Source organism: Aplysia californica, unplaced genomic scaffold, assembly GCF_000002075.1.
Source record: "Aplysia californica isolate F4 #8 unplaced genomic scaffold, AplCal3.0 scaffold01499, whole genome shotgun sequence".
Taxonomy (NCBI): domain Eukaryota; kingdom Metazoa; phylum Mollusca; class Gastropoda; order Aplysiida; family Aplysiidae; genus Aplysia; species Aplysia californica.
Window position 1 is genome coordinate 7,272 of NW_004798769.1, and position 21,891 is coordinate 29,162.

At 41.2% G+C, this 21,891-nt stretch overlaps 1 protein-coding gene across 2 annotated transcripts in view; it reads left to right on the top strand.

Moving 5' to 3' along the window:
- The window catches only part of LOC101849025 (VWFA and cache domain-containing protein 1), a gene marked incomplete at its 5' end in the record, with an annotated part of 27,784 nt that extends 6,239 nt beyond the window's left edge, over positions 1-21,545 (top strand). The window contains 22 exon segments of one of the 2 annotated variants that reach the window (XM_005112940.3): positions 343-480; positions 1,084-1,184; positions 1,993-2,125; positions 3,470-3,640; positions 4,302-4,425; positions 5,004-5,109; positions 5,962-6,040; positions 7,139-7,228; positions 8,097-8,239; positions 8,657-8,754; positions 9,153-9,236; positions 9,665-9,775; positions 10,313-10,435; positions 10,979-11,078; positions 11,727-11,825; positions 12,377-12,442; positions 13,115-13,201; positions 14,049-14,164; positions 15,331-15,447; positions 16,847-16,992; positions 17,981-18,214; positions 19,012-21,545. In XM_005112940.3, the coding sequence (XP_005112997.2) occupies positions 343-480; positions 1,084-1,184; positions 1,993-2,125; positions 3,470-3,640; positions 4,302-4,425; positions 5,004-5,109; positions 5,962-6,040; positions 7,139-7,228; positions 8,097-8,239; positions 8,657-8,754; positions 9,153-9,236; positions 9,665-9,775; positions 10,313-10,435; positions 10,979-11,078; positions 11,727-11,825; positions 12,377-12,442; positions 13,115-13,201; positions 14,049-14,164; positions 15,331-15,447; positions 16,847-16,992; positions 17,981-18,214; positions 19,012-19,472 (2,927 nt within the window). 2 annotated transcript variants of the gene reach the window in all.
- Positions 21,546-21,891: the final 346 nt, after the last annotated feature.

Sequence of the window (21,891 nt, forward strand, 5' to 3'; positions counted from 1 at the left end):
CTCTCATGTCCCTGTCCACGCATCTCCTCCATGTTTCCCGTGGCCTACCCCTGCCTCGTGCTCCTTGTGGGTTCCACTGCAGTGACTGTCTTGTGATCTGATGGTCTGGCCTTGGATATATTTTGAGAAAGTTTCAGATAATGGCTTGCCGGACAGTGAAAGACATTAACACTATCCACCCACGCTGCGCACAGAGCAACACTTCTCCCCACGGACCAGGATACAGATGCGGTACATTCTATATCACACTGTTGCCGATTGGCGTCCTGTGGGGGCAAAGTGTTAAAATCTGAAAAGGGAAACTCGTTCAAGGCTTGTATTTGTGTCGCTTTTATTTTCCAGGCAATGCCATGATCCTGTACGTGAGCAGGGGGCTGTTGTCCTCGCTGACGGAGGCCCGGGAAGTGATGGACGTGGTCGCCGTGCACAACGCCAAGACTGGACACAAGGTCATCATCAACACGTACGCTGTCATTGATGGTGAGATATTTTTTCTTAGTGACAACGACTCGGAATAATCTTACGATTTTGATAGAGCAGATACAGCATTTGATTTGTGATCTCATGGTCTTAGTACATGATCTTAGCAGATAGAACATTTGATTTCTGATCTCATGGTCTTAGTACATGGTCTTAGCAGATAGAACATTTGATTTCTGATCTCATGGTCTTAGTACATGGTCTTAGCAGATAAAACATTAGATTTCTGATCTCATGGTCCTAGTACATGGTCTTAGCTGATAGAACATTTGATTTCTGATCTCATGGTCTCAGTACATGGTCTTAGCAACTCAAAACGGCAAAAATACCAGATAGAACTTTAGAACTCTGAGGTAGCGACTTGTCCTGGTACTCCGTGTGTGGGTTGTGGGTTCACAAAGAATGCCAAATGTCCGTTTTTTCCGGGTTTTTTTCCTTTTTTTTTTCTACGGGAGAGGTAAGAGAGATTATGTTTTTGTTTGCTCATGTAAAAGTTTTACAAGGTTCAGTTTAGGTGAGATGTGATGCTCCGCTCATTTTCAGGTTTTTTTTCAAACCATACAAACAAAGAGATGCAAACAGTAAAAACCTCTCTCTTTGCAGATGGCAAGACAATCATGTATGAGAAAAGTTTCCTGAAGGATGTGGCTTATCAGAACTTTGCCAAATACGATGTGCAGTACAGGCTGAAGACTCCTGTCATTGTAAGTGCTTTGTAGCTGTGTCCAGTTCTTTTCTGTGTTTCTTTTACTAATGTCCGCCCCGTCACCAAATGTGAAGTGAGTTACTCCTCAGATTCAAGCCTTAAGGAAATAGATAAATCACGCTTATAGGTGAGGTTTCTACAGTTTATAAGTATGAAATAATAAAAGACAGGTTGTAGTCAAAGAATATGGCATCAGTTGAAAATCTACAAGTTTAACCCTAATGTCGATTTTTAGCCAATATTTCCATTTGTGGATTGCGAGAAGTAAATAATTTTGTCAGAATTCCTCACAAATTATTTATTAGTAAATGTTTGTTACTAGTTTAAAAAAAAAGATATACATAAAGACAAAGCTTGTAGAGAGATTCTGGAACATTGTTATGTGTAGTGAGTAGCATTGCCCGACACTTGGCAGAAGCTAAGGGCACTGAAAAATGTTCTCCTTTTATGATTTGTTATTGGTGAGACTTCTGAGCTCATTGCATGTCTTTGGTGCCTTTGATCTTTCATCTTTAAATATACTCTTTCATTGGGTGGTTGGTGGGTGCTCTGGTGTGGTTTGCTCCTTCCTTCCCATCAAACATCTGTCGTCTTTATCTCTCCTCCTTCTGTTTTGTGTATGTTACTCTCTTGTAACACCTCTAATCTTCGGCACTTATAAGACCTTAATGTGTTGCAAGGGCTGTAAAACTCATACTAAAGCTAAAAAAACAAACAATGAAGTTACTCGGAAAGTTATGCCATGCTTTTGTTTGATCCAGACTTAACTCTTTTGATTCCCTTTTTTATTTTTCGTCCTCCCACAGAGAGGCATAATGATGGCCATCAACTCAACTCGGGACTTGAGCTCCAGTGTTGGGAGATTTTACCTCCCCTTGAACCGCACCGCCAAAGACGATCCTGTCTTTTCCTTGCCATACATCGACGAGGCTGATGGCGGTAAGGGAAAGAACTGATTAATTTTTGGAGATTTTGTGACGAATGAGTACTTTTTTGTTTAGGGGGATGTACTCGTTTTGGAAAAGCTATTCTGAACGCTGATTATATGGAGAAAGGGGCTGTTTCCTGAATAGTAAAGATTCTTTTGTCGAAAAGCAAACACTGCGTTGTAATACATTACATAATTTTGTTTAACAAAATTTGTAGTTCATAATATGTTGATTATTTTTACGACAGCGAGTACGATGAGCTTGAGAGTTGTTTGTTATTTCTTTTTTTTTTCCTTACTGGTCCCAAGGTCTTCTGTTTGTGATTTGTATTCAGTAAAAGTTAAGGATATTTATTCTACATTCTCGGAATCAGGGACGAGGAAGCTTCTGCTACGAAATAGTTCATCTTTTTAACCTAGTATTTGTGGGTGGTTGGTGGGTGCTCTGGTGGGGTTTCCTCCTTTTTTCCTATCAAACATCTATGGCCTTTATCTCCCCTCCTTCTTTTTTGTGTTTGTTACTCCCTTGTAACAAGACCTAATCTTCTGCACTTATATGACCTTAATGTGTTGCAAGTGCTGTAAAACTCTTATGAAAAAAATAACCTAGTATTTTGTTTTAGCAAACAGTCATAGTTTTTTGGTGTTTTTTTTTTTTTTTAAAGCTTACCTGCCATTGTGAGATTACCCCTCTGCTGCTGCACCTGCTCGAAAAATTTCTGGGGGCTCTCGTGGCCTAGAGGTTATGGTGTTGGCCTCTCATTCAAAGGTCCCGGGTTCGATTCCGGGTAGCGATCAACAAATTTTCTTCTCTAAAATTGTCTCCTTTCACCTCCTTTCCTGCTCTCTAACAATGTTCTGTTGTCTGCTTTCATTTCCACTTTCTGCCCCCACCCCCTCACCTCCTTTGCCCCCTCCTCTGGGCTCCTGACTCTTTCTGCAGCCTTTCTACTGCTACTCCTTGGCTCCTCCTTACTGCTGTCTTTCTGCCACACCCCTGATCTTCTGGTAGGAAAGATCTACACCTAGCCTTCTCGGACAAGGGCGAAAAATCTCGGAGGGCCCGTGTGCAAGTTGTGCACGTTAAAGATCCCTTGGAGGTCTAAAATCGATAAGAGTAGGCTTCGGCCGCCACCCGGGAAAAATTCAAAATTTCCTACCAACTGAAAATATTAGTTGTGTCCCGCGCGCTCATATGACCTATGCAGTTGCGAGCGCCGTAAAACACTTTACAAAAACAAAATAAAAATTTCTCCCGTCTTTGCGGTTTCTTGGCGCTCATATGACCTTATGCAGTTGCGAGCGCCGTAAAACCTCTACTAAAACAAACAAACCCAACAATTTTCTGTTCCCAGCCCTGACCATGAGCCTGAGCCAGACGTGCATCCACACCCTCCCGGACCAGCCGGACCTGCAGCACCTGATTGGCCTGGTGGGCATGGACCTGCACATGGAGGACGTGGCCCAGGATATCACCTACTACAGCTACGCCGACAGCTCCTACGCCTTCATCGTCACCCCGCAGGGTAAGCACGCAGATTCACTTTGAATGAAATTTGCCGCTGCGCAGGATTAAACTTGGAGCTCAAAATAAAAAAATAGTTATCGCAAGTAAAAAGTGGTTTCAAATTCGGAATCAATGTCTCAAAATAGCAAAGTTGCTCGCAGAGAACCTGATTTGATGCGTTATGATGTATATTTTAGCAATTTTATTGTTTAGTTGATGGTGAAGTTGTGTATCAAGGTCACCCGCTGTGTTGCACATCTGCAGTCAAGTCAATGACTAGGAATATCCCTGTTCGAAAGAAGAATGGATGATAGATTGGAACTTCTAAACAGACTACATAGCTAGATAAAACGAACAGTTCCCGCCTACGATGAATCTTGATTGTAGTCAGCTGAGAGCTATAAATAATTCTGACTACACATCACTAACGGATGTGTAGTGATTATCGTTCTTACCTTGTGCATTCTGTTTTGCAATACTGTTTATATTTGTGATTTGTATTTTTAGTTCGGTTCTTCGCATGCCTGCCTGAGGATGTTACACTTGGCAGAATAAACGCATTTCATTTGTTTCAATAGATTTATGTTCTCTCAGCATGACTTAGATTTATTTGTGAACATAATTTATTGTAACGTGTAACCGGGCCATTACATTGTTCTACTATCCACCTCTCTTTACAGGTTTCACCATCATGCACCCGTCATTTCAACGTCCTCTGCGAACAAATATTCAGCCGATGCACACCGACATCCGCCACTTTGAGCAGCATGCTGGTTTTCACACGGTGCGCTCGGCCATTTTGAGGTATGGAAGATCTTTCGAGTCTTTTTGAGAGGGTCTTATGAATTTTTACCATGGTATTATTTTTAGTAATAGTTTTCACTAACTTCATTTGATGATTGTAATTGATCATTGGCAGAGGGAAACAAGTTGGTAGTAGAAAGAGAGATAATAATATTGGAGTGCAACTGATTGAGAGATTGCGTAGAATGATTAGAAGGATATTTGTTGTGTGCAGGTTCAAAACTTATGTCTGGAAATTAAAAAGAAAAGAAGAGAAGAAGAGTGAGTTGGAAGCAAAGTATTTATTTTGGAGCCTTGCTTAGTGGAAGTTGTCGTTTTTGTCCTAGGATGGCATTATTACAGAAATCAGCTTGTCATCTCTACTGCAAGCAAAATTAGTTGCTCTTTGAACTTACTCTTTTTTATATATATAAATATATTTCATAATATTTTTTTGACTGCTGTTGTGTTTTTGGTGCAATTTGCAAAATTTATCACTTTTTCTTAGACTGAATTAGGGATTTAAAAAAAAAAAATAATAGAAACAAGAGATAATATCTCTGAGTTGATGCTTCAACTGTGCTGTGTTTTATCTCCAGCGACAAGGAGGGCGAGATGAATCTGTTGCTACGCGTCAGTAACCAGACGGGGCCTGATGGCCTGCCCATGAAAGTGGAGCATACAGCCAAATACGTGTGGAAAAAGGTGAGTGCGCACTATGAGTGCAAAGATATTGACGTGTGCTCTGGTGTGGTTTGCTTCTTCTTTCCTATCAAACATCTATCGTCCTTATCTCCCCTTCATCTTTTTTATATTTGTTACTCTCTTGTAACAGCTCTAATCTTCTGGCGCTCATACGACCTTGTGCAGATGCGAGCGCCGAAAAACCCCTACTAAACTAAACTAAAAAGATATTGATGCTGTCCAGTGTATGCGTCAACACTTTGCCCCCACGGGACGTCGATCGGTGATATAGCGTGTCCCGCACCTGTATCCTGGGCCATGGGGATAAGTGTTGTGTGCCCTCCGGGTTGCGTGGGTTGAAAGTGTTAACCCCCAACATCCCCAGCAGTGTAAATTTTTTTTTTTTAACCTCAGGGAAGTGTGTGTGTGTGTGTGTTATGGCTATTTTGGCTGTTGCTCCCAGTTTTTGTAATACATGAGAACCAGAGAGACCCATAGAAAGTCTGGTGTGTGTTTTGTACGATCTCATGTAGTTGCTTTATTGTGACTTCATTTTGAAAATCTATCGTCCTTGTCTCCCCTCCTTCTTTTTTATGTTTGTTACTCTATTGTTATACCTCTAAACTTCTGGCGCTCATATGACCTTATGCAGTTGCGAGCGCTGTAAAACCTCTACTAAAACTAAACTAAATTTTGAAAATATTCTGTATTTTTACTTTGAAAGCTATTTACTTTTGTGAAGTTTTTGATATGTTGATTTTGTTATCAGTTGTGTGTTGTTTTCCTGCTTCGTCAATGGTTTTACAACGTTGGGTGTGGATACTTTTTTGGCAGATGACTTATGGTGTGTGTGACTCTCTATTCTGTTCCCAGGTGGAAGGCATACCCTTCATTGTGGTCATCAAAGCTTACTACGACAAAAGGGAACAAAAGCAGCTGAAAAATATCCTCAGTGAGTAATGCTGTCTAAGGTTCTTAGAATGCGCTGTTTTAATGTATATCACTGCTGTCGTCTAGGCTAAAACAGCACCTGGACATGGATGGCTGGTGCCTCTATAAATAAATCATTGATGGTCATCACTGCTGTTGTTTCATATATTGGAATTCAACATAAGGAATGTGTTAGGTTTCTTTCTATAGATTACGGTGGTCATAGCAGAGTGACAAAGGGCCTGCTTGTGATTTTTGTGAGGTGAACTTCAATGAAAAAGAATAAGATTTTCTTTGAAGAGTATAGAATGCAAAGTTGTATAGGCATAACGCCTCTGTAATGTAATTTCAGAGACGGTATATTGTGAGTGGTTGGCGGGTGCTCTGGTGTGGTTTGCTCCTTCTTTCCAACCAAACATTTATCTTCCTGATCTCTCCTCCTTCTTTTTTATGTTTGTTACTCTCTTGTAACACCTGTAATCTTCTGGCGCTCATAATATGACCTTATGCAGTTGTGAGCGCCGTAATACTCTTACTAAACTTTAACTTAAAGACAGTATTTTGTGAATTTATCAATGTGAATGGTGTTCTAAAATTGAGATTGTGATAGTAGTGTGTATATTTGAGGCAGCGTGGTGGAATCAGGCGCTCGTCAAAATAATCAAAGTGAAGAAACTTGCATTTTTCCGCAGGTTTATGAATTTTTATAAAATTTTTGTTTTTTTAATCAACACCTTTCATGCCCATTAAAAAACTCATTTCTGTGTGAATTTTTCTGAAAAACGTAGAGTAAAGGCACAAAAAATGTGAATTTTCAGTTACCACTGACTCTTAAGCAAAGGAAATAATTCATCTTTGGCGGCCATTTTCTCACTAATTTTACCTCTGAAAACAGGTGACCCCTCACCCCCTTCATTTGCAAATATCTCGACTTGTATTCAAGATAACTGGATATTTTTTCTTCCAAATAAAGACAAGTGAACAAGCTTTAAGATGATAGCAATAACTCTACATGCCCAAAAATTGATGAGAGCCTGATTCCACCGCGCTGCCTCACATATGGTATGTTATTAGCTTTTATAAAGATGAATAATCTGGTCCATGTTCTTTTGTCTTTCAGTGCACAACCAGCCGGACCTGGTGTACCATCGTCTGGACCTGTTCCCCAACGAAAACATGTGCTATCACCTCAAACAGCTGTCTACTCCAGGTAATAATAATAATAATAATAACAACAATAATAATAATAGATAGCATTTGCATAGCGCAAATCCCCGCTCAACAGCAAGCTCTATGCGCTTAACACAACAGGCTCTCGTGCAGAAAACTCATGTGATGAGTATGCTTTCATAATGAAAATAGTTTTCCCTCTTTTTTTAACGTTTGATGCTTTTGTTCGTGCATTAGTACGGACGACAAATAAATAAGTGTAATTTTTAAAAAAAGGTTTACCACCAGTTTCAATTCAAACGTACTAGGCGTAGTTTAAGTTTAAGGATGTTCTATATTTTCTTGTGTTATTCTTTAGGTTTTTACTTTTTGCATGTCTTTGTTTGTATGGTTTAACTGTCAGCATTTGTGCTTTCATGCATTGCTGTAAGTTTTGAAAGTCTTGCTAGGTCTTGTTTGCATTCCTCAGGAATCGGTGCTGGGGGCGAAAAAAAAAGGATAAATGTGTTTCAGAAGTGATGTTGTCCTCTGCATTAAAAGTGACATTTTGGTCTATTTCTGCTGTGTACTGTAGGACACCAGTATTAGTTCTTACCGTGTTTCTGTGTTCTGAAATTCCTGGACTTTCCGATGTATTTCTGGTCCTCTCACACTTGTGATCAATTACTTTGCATCAACTCCTGAAGCTCATCGTGTGGGTGGTTGGCAGGTGCTCTGGTGTGGTTTGCTTCTTCTTTCCTATCAAACATCTATTTTCTTTATCCCTCCCTTCTTTTTTGTGTTTGTTACTCCCTTGTAACACGTTTAGTCTTTGTCACTTATATGACCTCATTGTGTTGCAAGTGCTGTAAAGCACACTTACTATAACTAAAACAAGCTCATCACGCATGTCTATGTGTCATCCTCAGATCTGAGCACAGTGTTCCTGTCGGCGAACAGTTTCATCAACCCGTTTGAGCACATCAGTCAGCAGGAGACGAAGCGTACAGTACAGAGTTACATCGCCTACTTGAAAGACGACACTCGCCTCATCACTAATCCGGGGCTGAAGGTAAAGATTCTCTCCGTTGTTGTCAAAGTACTTTCACTTCATGTTGGAGGTGTCCTTGTAAAAATGGTGGTGTGGGTGGTTGGCGGGTGCTCTGGTGTGGTTTGCTTCCTCTTTCTTATCGAGCGTCTATTGTCGTGATCTCTACTCGCTTCTTTTTTGTGTTTGTTACTCTCTTGTAACACCTTTAATCTTCCGCACTTATATGACCTTATTGTGTTTCAAGTGCCGTAAAACACTTACTATAACTAACTAAAATGAAGTTCATAGTGTTAGATGTGTTTCTCTTTTCTTCTGACCAATAGTCGATAAATTTGCCATTACCTTGCCTCTCTTGGTTTCAATCCTATAAAGTTAAAAAATAAGAATACCCATAATTTTTCTATGAATTTGATATATGTTTAAAAAATGTTTCCACAGTCTGCGGTCCGCAACGATGTTGCCGCTACCAGTCGCATCAATGATGAGTGGCAGCGTAGGTTTCAAGCGAGTGACCTGAATGACTATATCGTCCGCAGGTCAGTACCATTTGCTGTTTGTGGAGTCGTAGAATATGCCATGTTTATGTTATGAGTCTAATTTTATTATACAAGTGACGATTTGTATCATAAATGAGATTTGAGGTTTAAAAAAAAAATGCATTGTCTTACATAGAAGTAAAGGGCTTGAGGCTGTCATCAAATATTATGAGGAGGGGTTAGAATTACATTGTTGTGGTTTGGAAGTGTGTGTGTGTGTGTGTGTGTGTGTGTTTGGTGTGTGTGTGTGTGAGGGTGTGTGTGTGTGTGTGTGAGAGAGGGAGAGGGGGAGAGAGAGAGAGAGAGATTTTTTAAATTAGATTTCATGTGAAATAAAAACTATTGTGTTGAAGTTAATAGCAAAACTACATACGTCTGTTTTTATCTCCCCCTGACAGATATGTGAGCACTCCCAGTGGCGTGTTGCGGACTTTCCCCGGCACTCTCTTGGACAAAATGTTTGATCCGACAAAAAGAGAATGGTAAGAGTTGTTACTTGTGGAATTGCATCTCTGATTATTTTAGACGATTGTAGGTTTTGCGCTGATTGGTATGTGAAAGTGCCAGGCACAGCTTGTAGAGGGATCCTGCTTTTAGAGTGTTGGTGTGGGTGTTTGGTGGGTGCTCTGGTGTGGTTTACTCCTTTTTTACGGACAAGCGGGCTAACCCAGATTTCGAGGGTTTCCAGAAATCTTGACATACACAAAAAATAGGCATTGCCCTACCTGTAGGAGAAGGTTGGTTTCATTGGTGTGTATATTTGTTTGGTTATAGAGACAACTCTCCTTGTCTTTTAACGAAACTGATCAAGGGGCAAAAACTTTACCTTCGATTTTTTCAAAACAGCATTTTTCGGGATAGCCCACTTGTGCTTAAAAGCGACCATTTGTCATTACCTTTTTCTTCTCAGGTACACAAGAGCTCTGGAATACCCCGGCCACGTCACGCTGTCTGCACCGTACCTTGATGTGGGCGGGGCTGGATACATCGTCACCATCAGTCACACAATCTTTGAGGGCCGGTAAGTTGAGATTTTCTCTGGTGTATTTTGGTTACTTGGAGCTCTTGCAATGGGTTGTGGACTGTAATTATAATGCGAGTTGTGAACCTAGTATGGATTTTTAAAGGCTGAAGGTCTCTAGGAGAATTTCTAATCATGATGAACTTTTTATTCGGTAATAAAATAAGTTTGGTTTCTTTTCTTTAAAGAATAAGTAATAAGTAAAAAGTTTCTTTGCTAGACGTGTTCTATAAGATATATTTTTACACACATGGGTGGGTGTGGTTGGCGGGTGCTCTGGTGTGGTTTGCTCCTTCTTCCTTATCTAACATCTATCTTCCTTTTCTCCCCTCCTTCTATTTTGTGTTTGTTACTCTCTTGTGACACCTCTAATTTGCGGCACTTAAATGACTTTATTGGGTTGCAACTGCCACAAAACTCTTTCTAAAACTAAACCACACACATGGATCACCTTGTGGTGGCAAAAGGATGTAAAGTTCCATGATTTGTTAAGTGAAATGGCCAAGTTTGCTAAGACAACGCTTCTGTTCTCTACAGGCCGGCAGCAATGCACAGTCCCCTGGACAAAGTGGTGGCTGTGATGGGAATGGATATCACCCTCGGCTACTTCCACAAACTGCTGGCCACAAGTATCAAGCCCTGTGAAAGTAAAGGTGTCAGGTAAGCTGGAAAGAAAATCAAATTCTTACCCACAGAACTGAAGCCACTTTAGTTTGTCATGAAAATGTTAAGAGTGTCTTCCAAAGAGGCACAAGGGGTGATTCTATGGTCTGTGTAGGTAAAACGGCCGTGCTCGTAAAATATCAGCGACACTGTGAGGTGATGATCTTACCGTTCTGTAGCTCCCTGAGTTCCAGTAAGAGTATGAGAAGGAGAAGGAAGCTTTGTTTCTTGACAGTGATATGACTTGCTGATGAGTAAAGTTGCTCCCGCATCCGATCCGGACATTGGGGATTGCCTTGTTAGTGAGACAACTTCCTGGACCTTTGGCATATTGTGGTAGGGTAGGGAATATAATTTATCATTGAAAATTAACATTTTAAAAATATTATTATTATTATTACTTTTATTATTCATTTAATTCGTCATTCCCCCTCCCCCAAATTATCTTGGGATGTATCAACATGACTGCTTTCAAAGATCCACGCAGAACAGTTGTAGTGGACTACATTCTAACAAATATGTTTTCTTGCCGTGTTGCAGATGTTTCCTGATGGATGACAAAGGCTACCTTATCGCTCACCCCGGACTTATTGACCCCACGGGGAAAGGACCGGCCGAGCAGAGACACATCACTCACATGGTATGATATTCATGGTTTTTTTAAATAGTTTTTTAGTTTTAGTAGAGGTTTTATGGCCCTCGCGACTGCATAAGGTCATATGAAGATTAGAGGTGTTACAAGAGAGTAACAAACATAAAAAAGACGAAGGGGAGATAAGGACGATAGATGTTTGATAGGAAAGATCGTCATTTTCTCTCCTCATACTTTTATTTGTATGTTACTCTCTAGTGACAGCTGTAATCTTCGGCACTTGTCTGGCCTAATTGTGTTGCAAGTGCAGTAAAATTCTAACTATAACTAAACTAAAATTTACTCTTAAAAAGTCAATGGGGATGTATGTAGTTTTTTGTATTTATTTTGTTCTAAAGTTTTTACCATGCACCTTTTTTTTTTTTTTTTTTTTTCTTCTGAAGTGCATTTTGTTTTTTCGTTCATGGATTGTGATACATTTCTTTACGTGGTCTGGGTGGTTCGCGGATGTTCTGGTGTGGTTTCCTCCTTCTTTCCTATCAAACATCTATCGTCTTTATCTCCCCTCCTTCTTTTTTGTGTTTGTTATACTCTCTTGTAACACCTCTAATCTTCGGCACTTATATGACCTTATTGTGTTGCAAGTGCCGTAAAACACTTACTAAAACATTCCATGGTCTTTTGTGTCTTCCACAGGAGCCTCTTGTAGCCAACGACATCCTCAACCACAAGGGCTTTGTGCAGAAGAAATTGTGCAACAGATACAACGATCGCACGGTGCAGCGATACTTCACGGTGAGTACTTGATGAGCCCCGTGGTTATATAGCATTTCTAGGGTGGTTGGCGGGTGCTCTGGTGTGGTTTGTTGCTCCGTCTTTCCTGTCAAGTATCTATCGTCTTTTTCTCTCCCCCCCCTCTTCCCTCTCCTTTGTGTTTGTTTCTCTCTTGTAACAACTCTAATCTTCGGCACTGATATGACCGTATTGTGTTGAAAGTGCCGTAAAACACTTAATAAAACAGGATTTCTCTTATGTCCTCATATGATTTGTGTATCTATGAATTATTTTTCTGCCTCTTAAAGAAACCTTGAAGCTGCCTCTTTTGTGGTATTTGGAGCAGAAGTTTTTTTGTTTTTTTTGCTTTTTAAATTTTTTTTTATGCTTCTCTGTAGTTTGCCAGTACTCATTTTTTAATTAGCAGCTTATGAAGGAAGGAGAAGAAAAATGTCAAGTCAACTTTTTTTTTTTTTGGTGCCATGAAAACTTGTTCATAAAACAGACATGGATCGTACACCATTTTCTGTATTTGAAATACTAATTGTCCTCTTTTTCCTTCTTTCACCTAGTTCAATACCAGCTTCACGGGAACCTTGACTAATCTGGTCCATGGGGAGCAATGTGCAAGATATCAGGTATGTGATTTTATTTCTGTTCCGTTCTTTACTTGCCAAAAAAGGATTGTGTAGAAAATGTAAACTTACTGTACAATCCATGTTATTTTTCTCTTCTGGTGGCTGTTTAAAAGCAGTTTTTAAAATTATGTCAATTTTAGTTTTGAATACCCTAATGTGGGATGGAGATAATATTTGGAATTATTGTAAATTAAGAATGCCATATTGGTTTCCAGACTGCATGGTGTGGTCTTCAGGCCTACAGACTTAATAAAGAGCATTCAACAGAGTGCTTTATTTTCCACACTGGTGGGAAGTCTTTTGGATTCTCCGCCAGAGGTTTGAACGTTTTACGTTAAAAGTAAAGTTGTTCCAGCATCTGATCGGACATTGGGGATTGCCATGTTAGTGAGACAACTTCCTGGACCTTCGGCATATTGTGGTAGGGTGGCCAGTTCCTTTCCACCCCGACTTTACTTCCCCAACTTGAATTCAGGTACCCATTACTGTTAGGTGGGCGGGAGGAGACCAAAAAAAATCTTGTGTCCGAACCGAGGCTTGATCATGGACTTTCGGCTTCGGAGACGAACGCCCCAACCGCTCCACCACCGCACCCTCGTTTTATGTATACAAGTCTTTAATTAAATCCCTATTTCTTCCACCCCCCCCCCCCCCCCTTCTCGTGTTTCTCAGATCACCCACATCACGGGCACTAACGCTTTCCTTGGCCTGGTGAACAACAGCTGTGAGACAGCCACTGCTTTCTGCCCCTGCAGCATGGTAAGTCACTCAGGATGAAATAAAAACCCTTCATTTAAACATCTGTCGAGGGCCACCAAGTAAACTATGGTAAGTCATGTTTTAAAATTTTGACAGGAGAGACAAAAATTGGGTTCCTGTTTTTTTGGTCTCTCCGGTAAAATTTGAAAAACATGACTTGCCATAGAATACTTGGCATACCTCGTGGTGTAGTTTGAGCATTGTGTTTTATAATGCGAGATGAGTTGCATAACTCATTTCATTGCAGATACATTATGATTTTGAGAGCTGTTTTCTTTCTATTGCAGTTGGATATGTGTCTTTTAATATTAAAGCAAAGTATTCTATGGTCTGATTGAAGAAAAAATTTCCAGTGTTTTTATTGATCTCTGATTTTTTTGTTTAGTGTTATGGTCCGCCGGTATGCATTTGTAACCTGTCTGAAACTGTCTTTATAAAAGGGAAATGTGTATTCTTAACTCATTCAATGCTGAGCACTCCAGCAGTGAACTCCCTTCATATACTGGGCAGTTTTGTTAAGGCAACATGAAATTAGGATACCCAGGAAAATCAATCAAATCTAGCAGGCTCAATGGCTGTTCGAGCTGAAAAAATGTCTCCTTGACCTTTCCCATAATGGAACATGATTAGTAAAATAACTTGGTATGGATTAGACTGAGTAATTCTTTCTATAAAGATAGCGAGGCAGAATGCGAGAATACTCGTCACTAGTATGTGGGCGGGACCCAGGTTTCGCGAGTATTCTCGTCTGTAGCACTGAATGAGTTAAAAGAGATATGGTGTAAAGATGAAAACCCTAGGTTTGTGTGTGCTTCTGCTACAGTAGCGTGTGTTGTGTTTCCCCCAGTACGACCGGCTGTGTCTCAACTGTAAGCGCATGGAGCAGACGGAGTGCGAGTGTCCCTGTGAGTGTCCGCTGGAGATGGACTTCTGTTCTGGTCAGCTCCTGGACAGTGATGACAAGTAAGTCTTTGTTGACCGTTCTGTCACTTGAAAGTGAGGGAATAACTTTGCTGCTTGTCTGTAACCCTAGATGAAGTGAGACTGTGTCATCACATATCTGTCATGTAAATGTAAAGTGTGGGCGGTTGATGGGTGCGCTGGTGTGGTTTGCTCCTTCTTTCCTATGAAACATCTATTGTCCTTATTTCTTCCCCTTACTCCCCGGGGCAGTGCCACTGACTGAAGTGTCTTTAGGGCGTTCCCAAAGAGGGGACATTTCTCGTTCGAGCATAGTAGAATTGTAAATGGGCTGACTCATGTCACGCTCATAACTGTGCCTGATCTACAACAGGGAACTGCTGCTTTTTCTTTCCTGATCCTTACTATTGTCATTTTCCTCTACTTCTTTTGTATTTATGTCACTCTCTTGTGACCTGCTATTTTTGGGGTGCCTTGATAGTCGAAGCAGACCTTGTGCTGTCGAAGCTAGAGAGGTGAGCAGTCTAAGCCTGATTCCATGTAAAGACTTCTCTGTTGACACCCACCCCTTGGCGCTCATATGACCTTATGCAGTTGCGAGCGCTGTAAAACCCTCTACTATAAAAAAACAACAACAACCAAACTCTCCTCCTTCTTTTTATGCTTGTTAATCTCTTTAAACACCTAATCTTCGGCACTTATATGACCTTAATGTTTGCAAGTGCCGTAAAACTCTTACTAAAGCTAAAAACTAAAGTGAGGGGAAACTTTGTTGCTTGTCTGTAACCCTAGATGAAGTGAGACTGTGTCATCACATATCTGTCATGTGAAGTGAAGTAAAAGTGAGACTGTGCGATCACATATCTGTCATGTAAAATAAGACTTTGTGAAGCAAGACTGTGTGAAGTAAGACTTTGTGTTCACAAATTGTCATCTAAAAGTTTGTGTTCACATCTGTTGCCTTAGGTCTCTTCTTCTTCTTCTTCTTGATCTCATTGTCATATTTGCAGTATGTCGTATGACTGTCTTCCATTTGATTGTGGGTGATTGGAATATACCACTGGTAGGTCCTCCCCCCCCCCCCATTCTTTTTTTTCCTTGCCAGTTTTTTTCCTTGCCGTTATAAGTGATAATTATGGTATTGATGTGCGTCTTCTCTTTACTCAAACTCAAAGTCCAAGTTTTCATTCGATCGTTTTACTTTCCAGGAACCCAAGTTGTCCCCATGACCCAGAGAGGGAAAAGCTGGCTATATCAGAGACCATTTTCCAGGTGGAGCTGGACCAGTGCTTTGAGCCGAAATGTGAACAGAGGAAGACCAAGCTGTAAGTATTGTTTGAAAGATAAGATAAGATAATACTTTATTATCCCGGGGGAAATTTTTCTTGGCTGTACAGGACCGTAAAAACTCATGCAGGTATGCATAAAAAATATAAAGTATATCACTCTCATTAAAATTCAATATGAAAAGAGAAGTAAAGCTGACAAAATGTACATATCACATCAGATGCACCATTCAACCACATACAGGAATTTATGGTCCAAGCTGTGAATGTTGTTTGAAAGTGTTATGGTCCAAGCTGTAAGGTGGGTGGTTGGCCGGTGCTCTCGTGTGGTTTGCTACTTCTTTCCTATCAAACATATATCGTCCTTTTCTCCCCTCCTTCTATTTTGTATTTGTTACTCTCTTGTAACACCTCTAATCCTTGGCACTTATATGACCTTATTGTGTTGCAAGTACCGTAAAACTCTTACTAAAACTAAACAAACTGTGAGTGTTGTTTGAAAGGGATGGAGTTACTGACTTTTGTTTTCTAAACATGGGTTTTTTTTTATGAAGAAGTAAAACGTACTGGTATTCATAGAAAAAGTGTGAAGAACTTCGATATCACATATCGTTTACGGCTTAACTGAAGATGGGTGTGGGTGGTTGGCGGGGCTCTGGTGTGGTTTGCTTCTTCTTTCCTGTCAAACATCTATCGTCTTTATCTCCCCTTCTTCTTTTTTATGTTTGTTACTCCCTTGAAACACCTCTAATCGTCTGGCGTTCATATGACCTTATGCAGTTGCGAGCACCGTAAAACCTCAACTAAAACTAAACTAAGAAGATCAGTGTTTGTTTTTCATATGTTGAACTTTTTTTGCTGATGAAATGTTTTCAGTTTGAAGAATGTTTTAGGACGACATGTCACATGTTTGGACATTTTTTATAACTAGACTCGGTCCCAGAAGATGTTGCGAATTGAAGCTAGGCAATTTGTACCCTTAGGGATGTTATTAATGGCTTATTTCCATTACTCTTCATAAGTTTGACCTATCAAAATTTTACCATAAGCTCCGTCACGTCTCTTAATCTAATACAGGCCTAATCCTGATCATGAACTGTTTTCTCGTAATTGAAATTTAAGTTTTTAGCTCTCAGTTCTAATTTATTGAAAACAAAAAATCTTTTACGTTCCAGAGGGTACTTTTCATTCGCAGTATTTAGCTAAAATTTAAGAAATGACAAGTGAAAATGTGGGTGGTTGGCGGGTGCTCTGGTGTGTGGCTTGCTCCTTCTTTCCTATCAAACAACTATCGTCTTTATCTCTCCTTCTTCTTTTCTACGTTTGTTACTCTCTTGTAACACCTCTAATCTTCGGCATTTATACGACCTTATTGTGTTGCAAGTGCCTTAAAACTCTTACTAAAACTAAAACAAGTTGGTGTTTATGATTGTTTCAGGGACTGTATGGGTGTGGTGGACTGTCAGTGGTGCCAGCTGCAGAAGGACGGGAAGAGCCCGCTGGACGCTCCCTACTGCTCCTCCCAGAGGGTCTGCTTCGGTGGAGTGGTGGGGGCGCACTCGCCGTACGGGGACGAGATCAGTGGTGAGTGGATGGCGCAGTTTTGTGATCCTGAAAATGTTTTGATTTGATGTTTCTAACTGTAGGAATGTCTGATGAGATGTTTTTAACTGTAGAAATGTCTGATGAGATGTTTCTAACTGTAGAAATGTCTGATGAGATGTTTCTAACTGAAGAAATGTCTGATGAGATGTTTCTAAATGTAGAAATGTCTGATGAGATGTTTCTAACTGAAGAAATGTCTGATGAGATGTTTCTACCTGTAGGAATGTCTGATGAGATGATAGTGACTGTAGGAATGTCTGAAAAGATGGTTAGAATTTTGAAAAGGTCAAGAAATGTCTTATGTGATGTTTGTAACTTACAATGTCTAAATGTGGTGTTTGTGGTTTTGGAAACGTCTGATGTGATGTTTGAGTGTTTGCCATTTAGTCTCCGCTGGTAGGTTGGAGGGTGCTTCCATTAGGTCCTACTTCTTTTTTTTTCTTTTTCTCTCTGTGGTTTTTATCTGTCTGACACATTCCCTACCCTAAATGACCACTCCTTCCTTTGCCCCCTCCTCTGGGCTCCTGACTCTTTCTGCAACCTTTCTACTGCTACTCCTTGGCTCCTAATCTTACTGCTGTCTTTCAGCCACACCCCTGATGTTCTGGTAGGAAAGATCTACACTTAGCTTTCTTGGACAAGGGTGAAAAATCTCAGAGGTCTCGTGTTCAAGTTGCGCACGTTAAAGATCCCTTGGTTATCTAAAATTGATAAGAGCAGGCTTCGGCTGCCACCCGGGAAAAATTCAAAATTTCCTACCGACTGAAAATGTTTAAGGTGTTCTGCGCACTCATCTGAACTTATACAGTTGTGAGCGCAGTAAAACACTTACTTAAAAAAAAAAAAGACCAGGAAAGGATGTGAATGGAGAAAAGTTTAGAGAAGAATGTCAATGTGCTCCTATTTACTCTAATAAATGTTTCCCACCCCACCCCACCCCACAACCTCTCCGTGCCAAACCCCAAAGCAGCAGCAGACAGCGTGGAGCCCGTGGGCATGAAGAGCACGCCGGTGGGGCCCGTGGCGGGCGGCATCATGGGCTGCTTCCTGCTCCTGGCGCTGGGCGTCTACTGCTACCGGCACCACGTGCACCGCCACAGCCACCACTACATCAGCACGCTGCCCGACAACACCAACCGCATCTCACACTACTACAACGACGAGGAGCAGGAGGCTACCGAGGACATCAGCACCGGAGAGTGTGAGTACAACTCTTTTTTTTTTTGTGTGTGTGTGGGGTGGGGGGGGGGGGGGGGGCGTGACATTTATGAGGCAGCGAGGTGAAAACAGCAGGCAGGCGCTTGTCAAAATAATGAAAGTCAAGAAACTGGCATTTCTTCCGCAGGTTTGAGAATTTTAAAATTGAATTTAAGTTTTATGGCTCAACCCCTCTCATGCCCATAAAAGAACACATATCTGTGTGTATTTTACTGAAAAACGTTGATTAGAGGCACAATGTCTGCTTCGACTGTCAAGGCACCCCGGAAATAGCGGTTCACATGAGTGTGACAAACTTTAAAAGAAGTAGCGGAAAAATGACGATAGTAAGGATTTCGAAAGAAAAAGCAGCAGTTCCCTGTTGCAGTTCAGGAACAGTTATGAGCATGACATCAATGAATCAGCCCATTTACAATTGCAATTCTACTGTGAATAAGAACGTGGTTAATGTCCCCCCTTTGGGGTCCATGTCTGGCACTGGGAGGTCAAGGTGGGGATGAAGATTGAGTTCATGAGCTAGGCTTTAAAACCTTACTAAAACCAACAGACAAACCTTACTAAAACCAACAAACAAACCTTACTAAAACAAACAAATCTTACAAAAACAAACAAACAAACTTGACTAAAACAAACAAACTTGACTAAAACAAACAAACAAACCTTACTAAAACAAACTTTACTAAAACAAACTTTACTAAAACAAACAAACAAACTTTACTAAAACAAACTTTACTAAAAGAAACCAAACAAATCTTACTAAAACAAACCTTTCTTTCCCAGGTCACACCAACTTTGTCCTGGCGTCCCTGGAGAACCCGGCCAGCGTGTCACCGTACCGCGTGAACACCTCGTACCGCCGGCCGGCCGGCGGCGACAGCGACCACGGCTACAGCACCATGACCCCCCACGAGGACAGCGAGCACGCCTCCATCCCCTGCCTAGACCCCTTCAGTATTGGCAAGGACCGCTTCCGGCCACCCACCTCCCTGTCGCTGGGCAAGACGCCCGCCCTCCCCCCTCCCCCCGCGTCCTCGTCGCGGCGGAGTCGCAGCCCCACCCCTCCACAGACGAGGCTCTCCACTCACATTTACTCCGCCATCCCAGAACAGACTGTGTTGCCCACGGCAACAGATTTCGGAGGCGGGGGAGGTGGGATTGGCCCCACGACGGTTATACCCGAACGCAGCGGGCCCCATAATATTTTAGCCAACGTGCAGGTGCACATGGTAGACTCTCACTGAGCCTTGATGCTCGCCACCGACACTTTCTCTCGCACAATAGGACAAGGTTTTTAAAATCTTTTTTGTCTGAAAAATAACATAACGTGGTTCAAGCTGTCATAATAGAAACCTTCATCGACTCTGTGTCCCTCGATGCTCCCGCAGTATTCCCTCTAGGCTTTTCCTCGGCTGTACGGTGCATCCACAGTACTCCCCTCTGGGCAATACTGTGGGAGTATTTGTCTGTAACGTACCCGAAGAAGGAAGGGGGTCAGCTTGTGAGGGGCGACTGAGGCATGGCCAGACAGATGGAACAGTTAACAGCTGCCGAGCCTAGAGGTGACTTCATCCGTCAGTCATGTGGGCTGAAGATGGGACACCCTACTGCTAAGATGGGACACTAAACCGCTAAGATGAGAGACTAAACCGCTAAGATGGGAGACTAAAACAAAAAAATGTTTTGTTTATACGAGGCGGGACAGAAAGAACTCTTGTATAGTGAGAGCTGCTGCTGCTGACTTGGGAGGCACAGACCACCAGCACAGACAGTCATTTTGTGATAATTCTTTGTTCGGGGGGGAAGACAACCACCTTTTTGTTTTGTTCAAGCATCTGATGGATGGACTACACCCCACCACCACCCCACCACCCCCTCAGTGACTGCCGTCGTGCTAGAAGAGGCAAGAGGGGTGTTCATCGTTTGGTTGTTCACGCCTTTGTTTTATTTTATCAGCTGCCAAATGTGTGAGTGAGATGTTCAAGTTGTACTGTGTGTGTGTGTGTGTGTGTGTGTGTGTCTGGAGTGGTAGCGATAACTTGTGATGTGTGGGAGGGCTGGGTGTTTTGGTCAATGACAACGAATGAGTGGAATTAGTGGAAATATACAACTCTCACTGGCTGTGAATGCGTTGAGGGACGTTGAATGTCGAAGGACGTTGAAGGACTGAATGTCTCTCATTGATAGCAGCGGAAAGATTTCTCTTTGTAATAATCTTGGGATTGAAGCTATTGTCAAATTTAATTTCTTTCTTTGTCGATAGGAAAATGAAAACGAAAGTGAAACAGACTAAATGATGAGTGGAAAGGAAAGTAGGCTCAGCGGCTCATATTGTAGGTAGGTGTTATTTTTGGGAATTGCTGTCAAGAGGGTACTAAAAAATGAGCAGAAAAACTTATAAAAGTTTTTTTTAAAAATCCTTTCCGCATTTCGTGAAGTTGCGCAAGTAAAACACATTCTTCCCTATATTCTCCACCCCCCCAACCTCTAGGGCAGACCCCCTCAACTATCACCTAGGCAGCAGTATGTTTTGATTTGAATGCCTTTCGCATTTGCCGAAAAAAAGTTTTTTGCTTTAACAATTTTTTTGGGGGGGCGGTGTATTTGTAGTATTACAGACAGATAAAGTACTAGTGGGCATTAGTTTACAGAGTCTGTCACGATAATAATAATATCACCTATGATAGGAAGCTACCTCTTCTTCTTCTTCTCCAGAACATCCTCCCCGCGTGTACGAGATGTTGAGAGTGTTGCGATGGAATGTGCGAACTATTTCTTGACTGTGATGAGAATTGATATTGCGTGATGTTTGCCGATTTGTCTCAAAATGTTTTTTTTAAAGTTCTGGCTGATCGGGATGATGATGATGATGATGAATGATGATGTCTACTGTCCTACCTACTGTCATGGTTTTGTGTTCCTTCTCCCACCCGTTTATGCAATTGCACGTGGCGTTCACGTTCATTGATGTCCTATCTCAGAAATATAATATGTGTAAAATCTGCATTGTCACCTGCACAACTGTACAAAGTGGAAACCGCTCTCTCTGGTGGTCCCGACTTATGAATGATGCTAGTGAATGAAGGTGTTTTGTTTTGGGTTTGTTTTTCTGTTGTTTTTTTTTTTTTTTTCGGTTCACAGCATTAGTACAACATATACAGGAATGTACAGTTGCCCACATAATAAATATATATATATATGAGAATCTAGGGCAAATAAGGTCAAAGGGTCAGTATCTATGTCTGTCGTTCTAGAAACTAAAGCGAGGTGGTGAATTGTAAACTTGTAATGGGGAAAGCAATTTATACGCGAATTTTTTTGTTTTATATTTCTTGACGAAATCTCGCTGTTTTTTATTTTTGTTGAAGAAGAACAAAAGCAAAAATCCTCAGTACACTTGATTTTTTTCCCCGCTCATTTTCATCACTCGTTTTTTTAAAGGTGGAATTTCAGGTCTGTTGGTTTTTTGGGTTTTTTTTTTTTCCATTTTCTATCTTGGGTTGATGAATGTGTTAGCTCCCTACCTACCCCGCAGTGATAATGTTAGCTGGGTTCTGTGTCACAATCGTGTTCCGCAACTTGTGTTGTGGTCCTATTTTTAGTTCCGCGCTCCTCGTCAAGAGTGTTGAAGCTTAAAAAAAAGTGTATTATTATTATTATTAT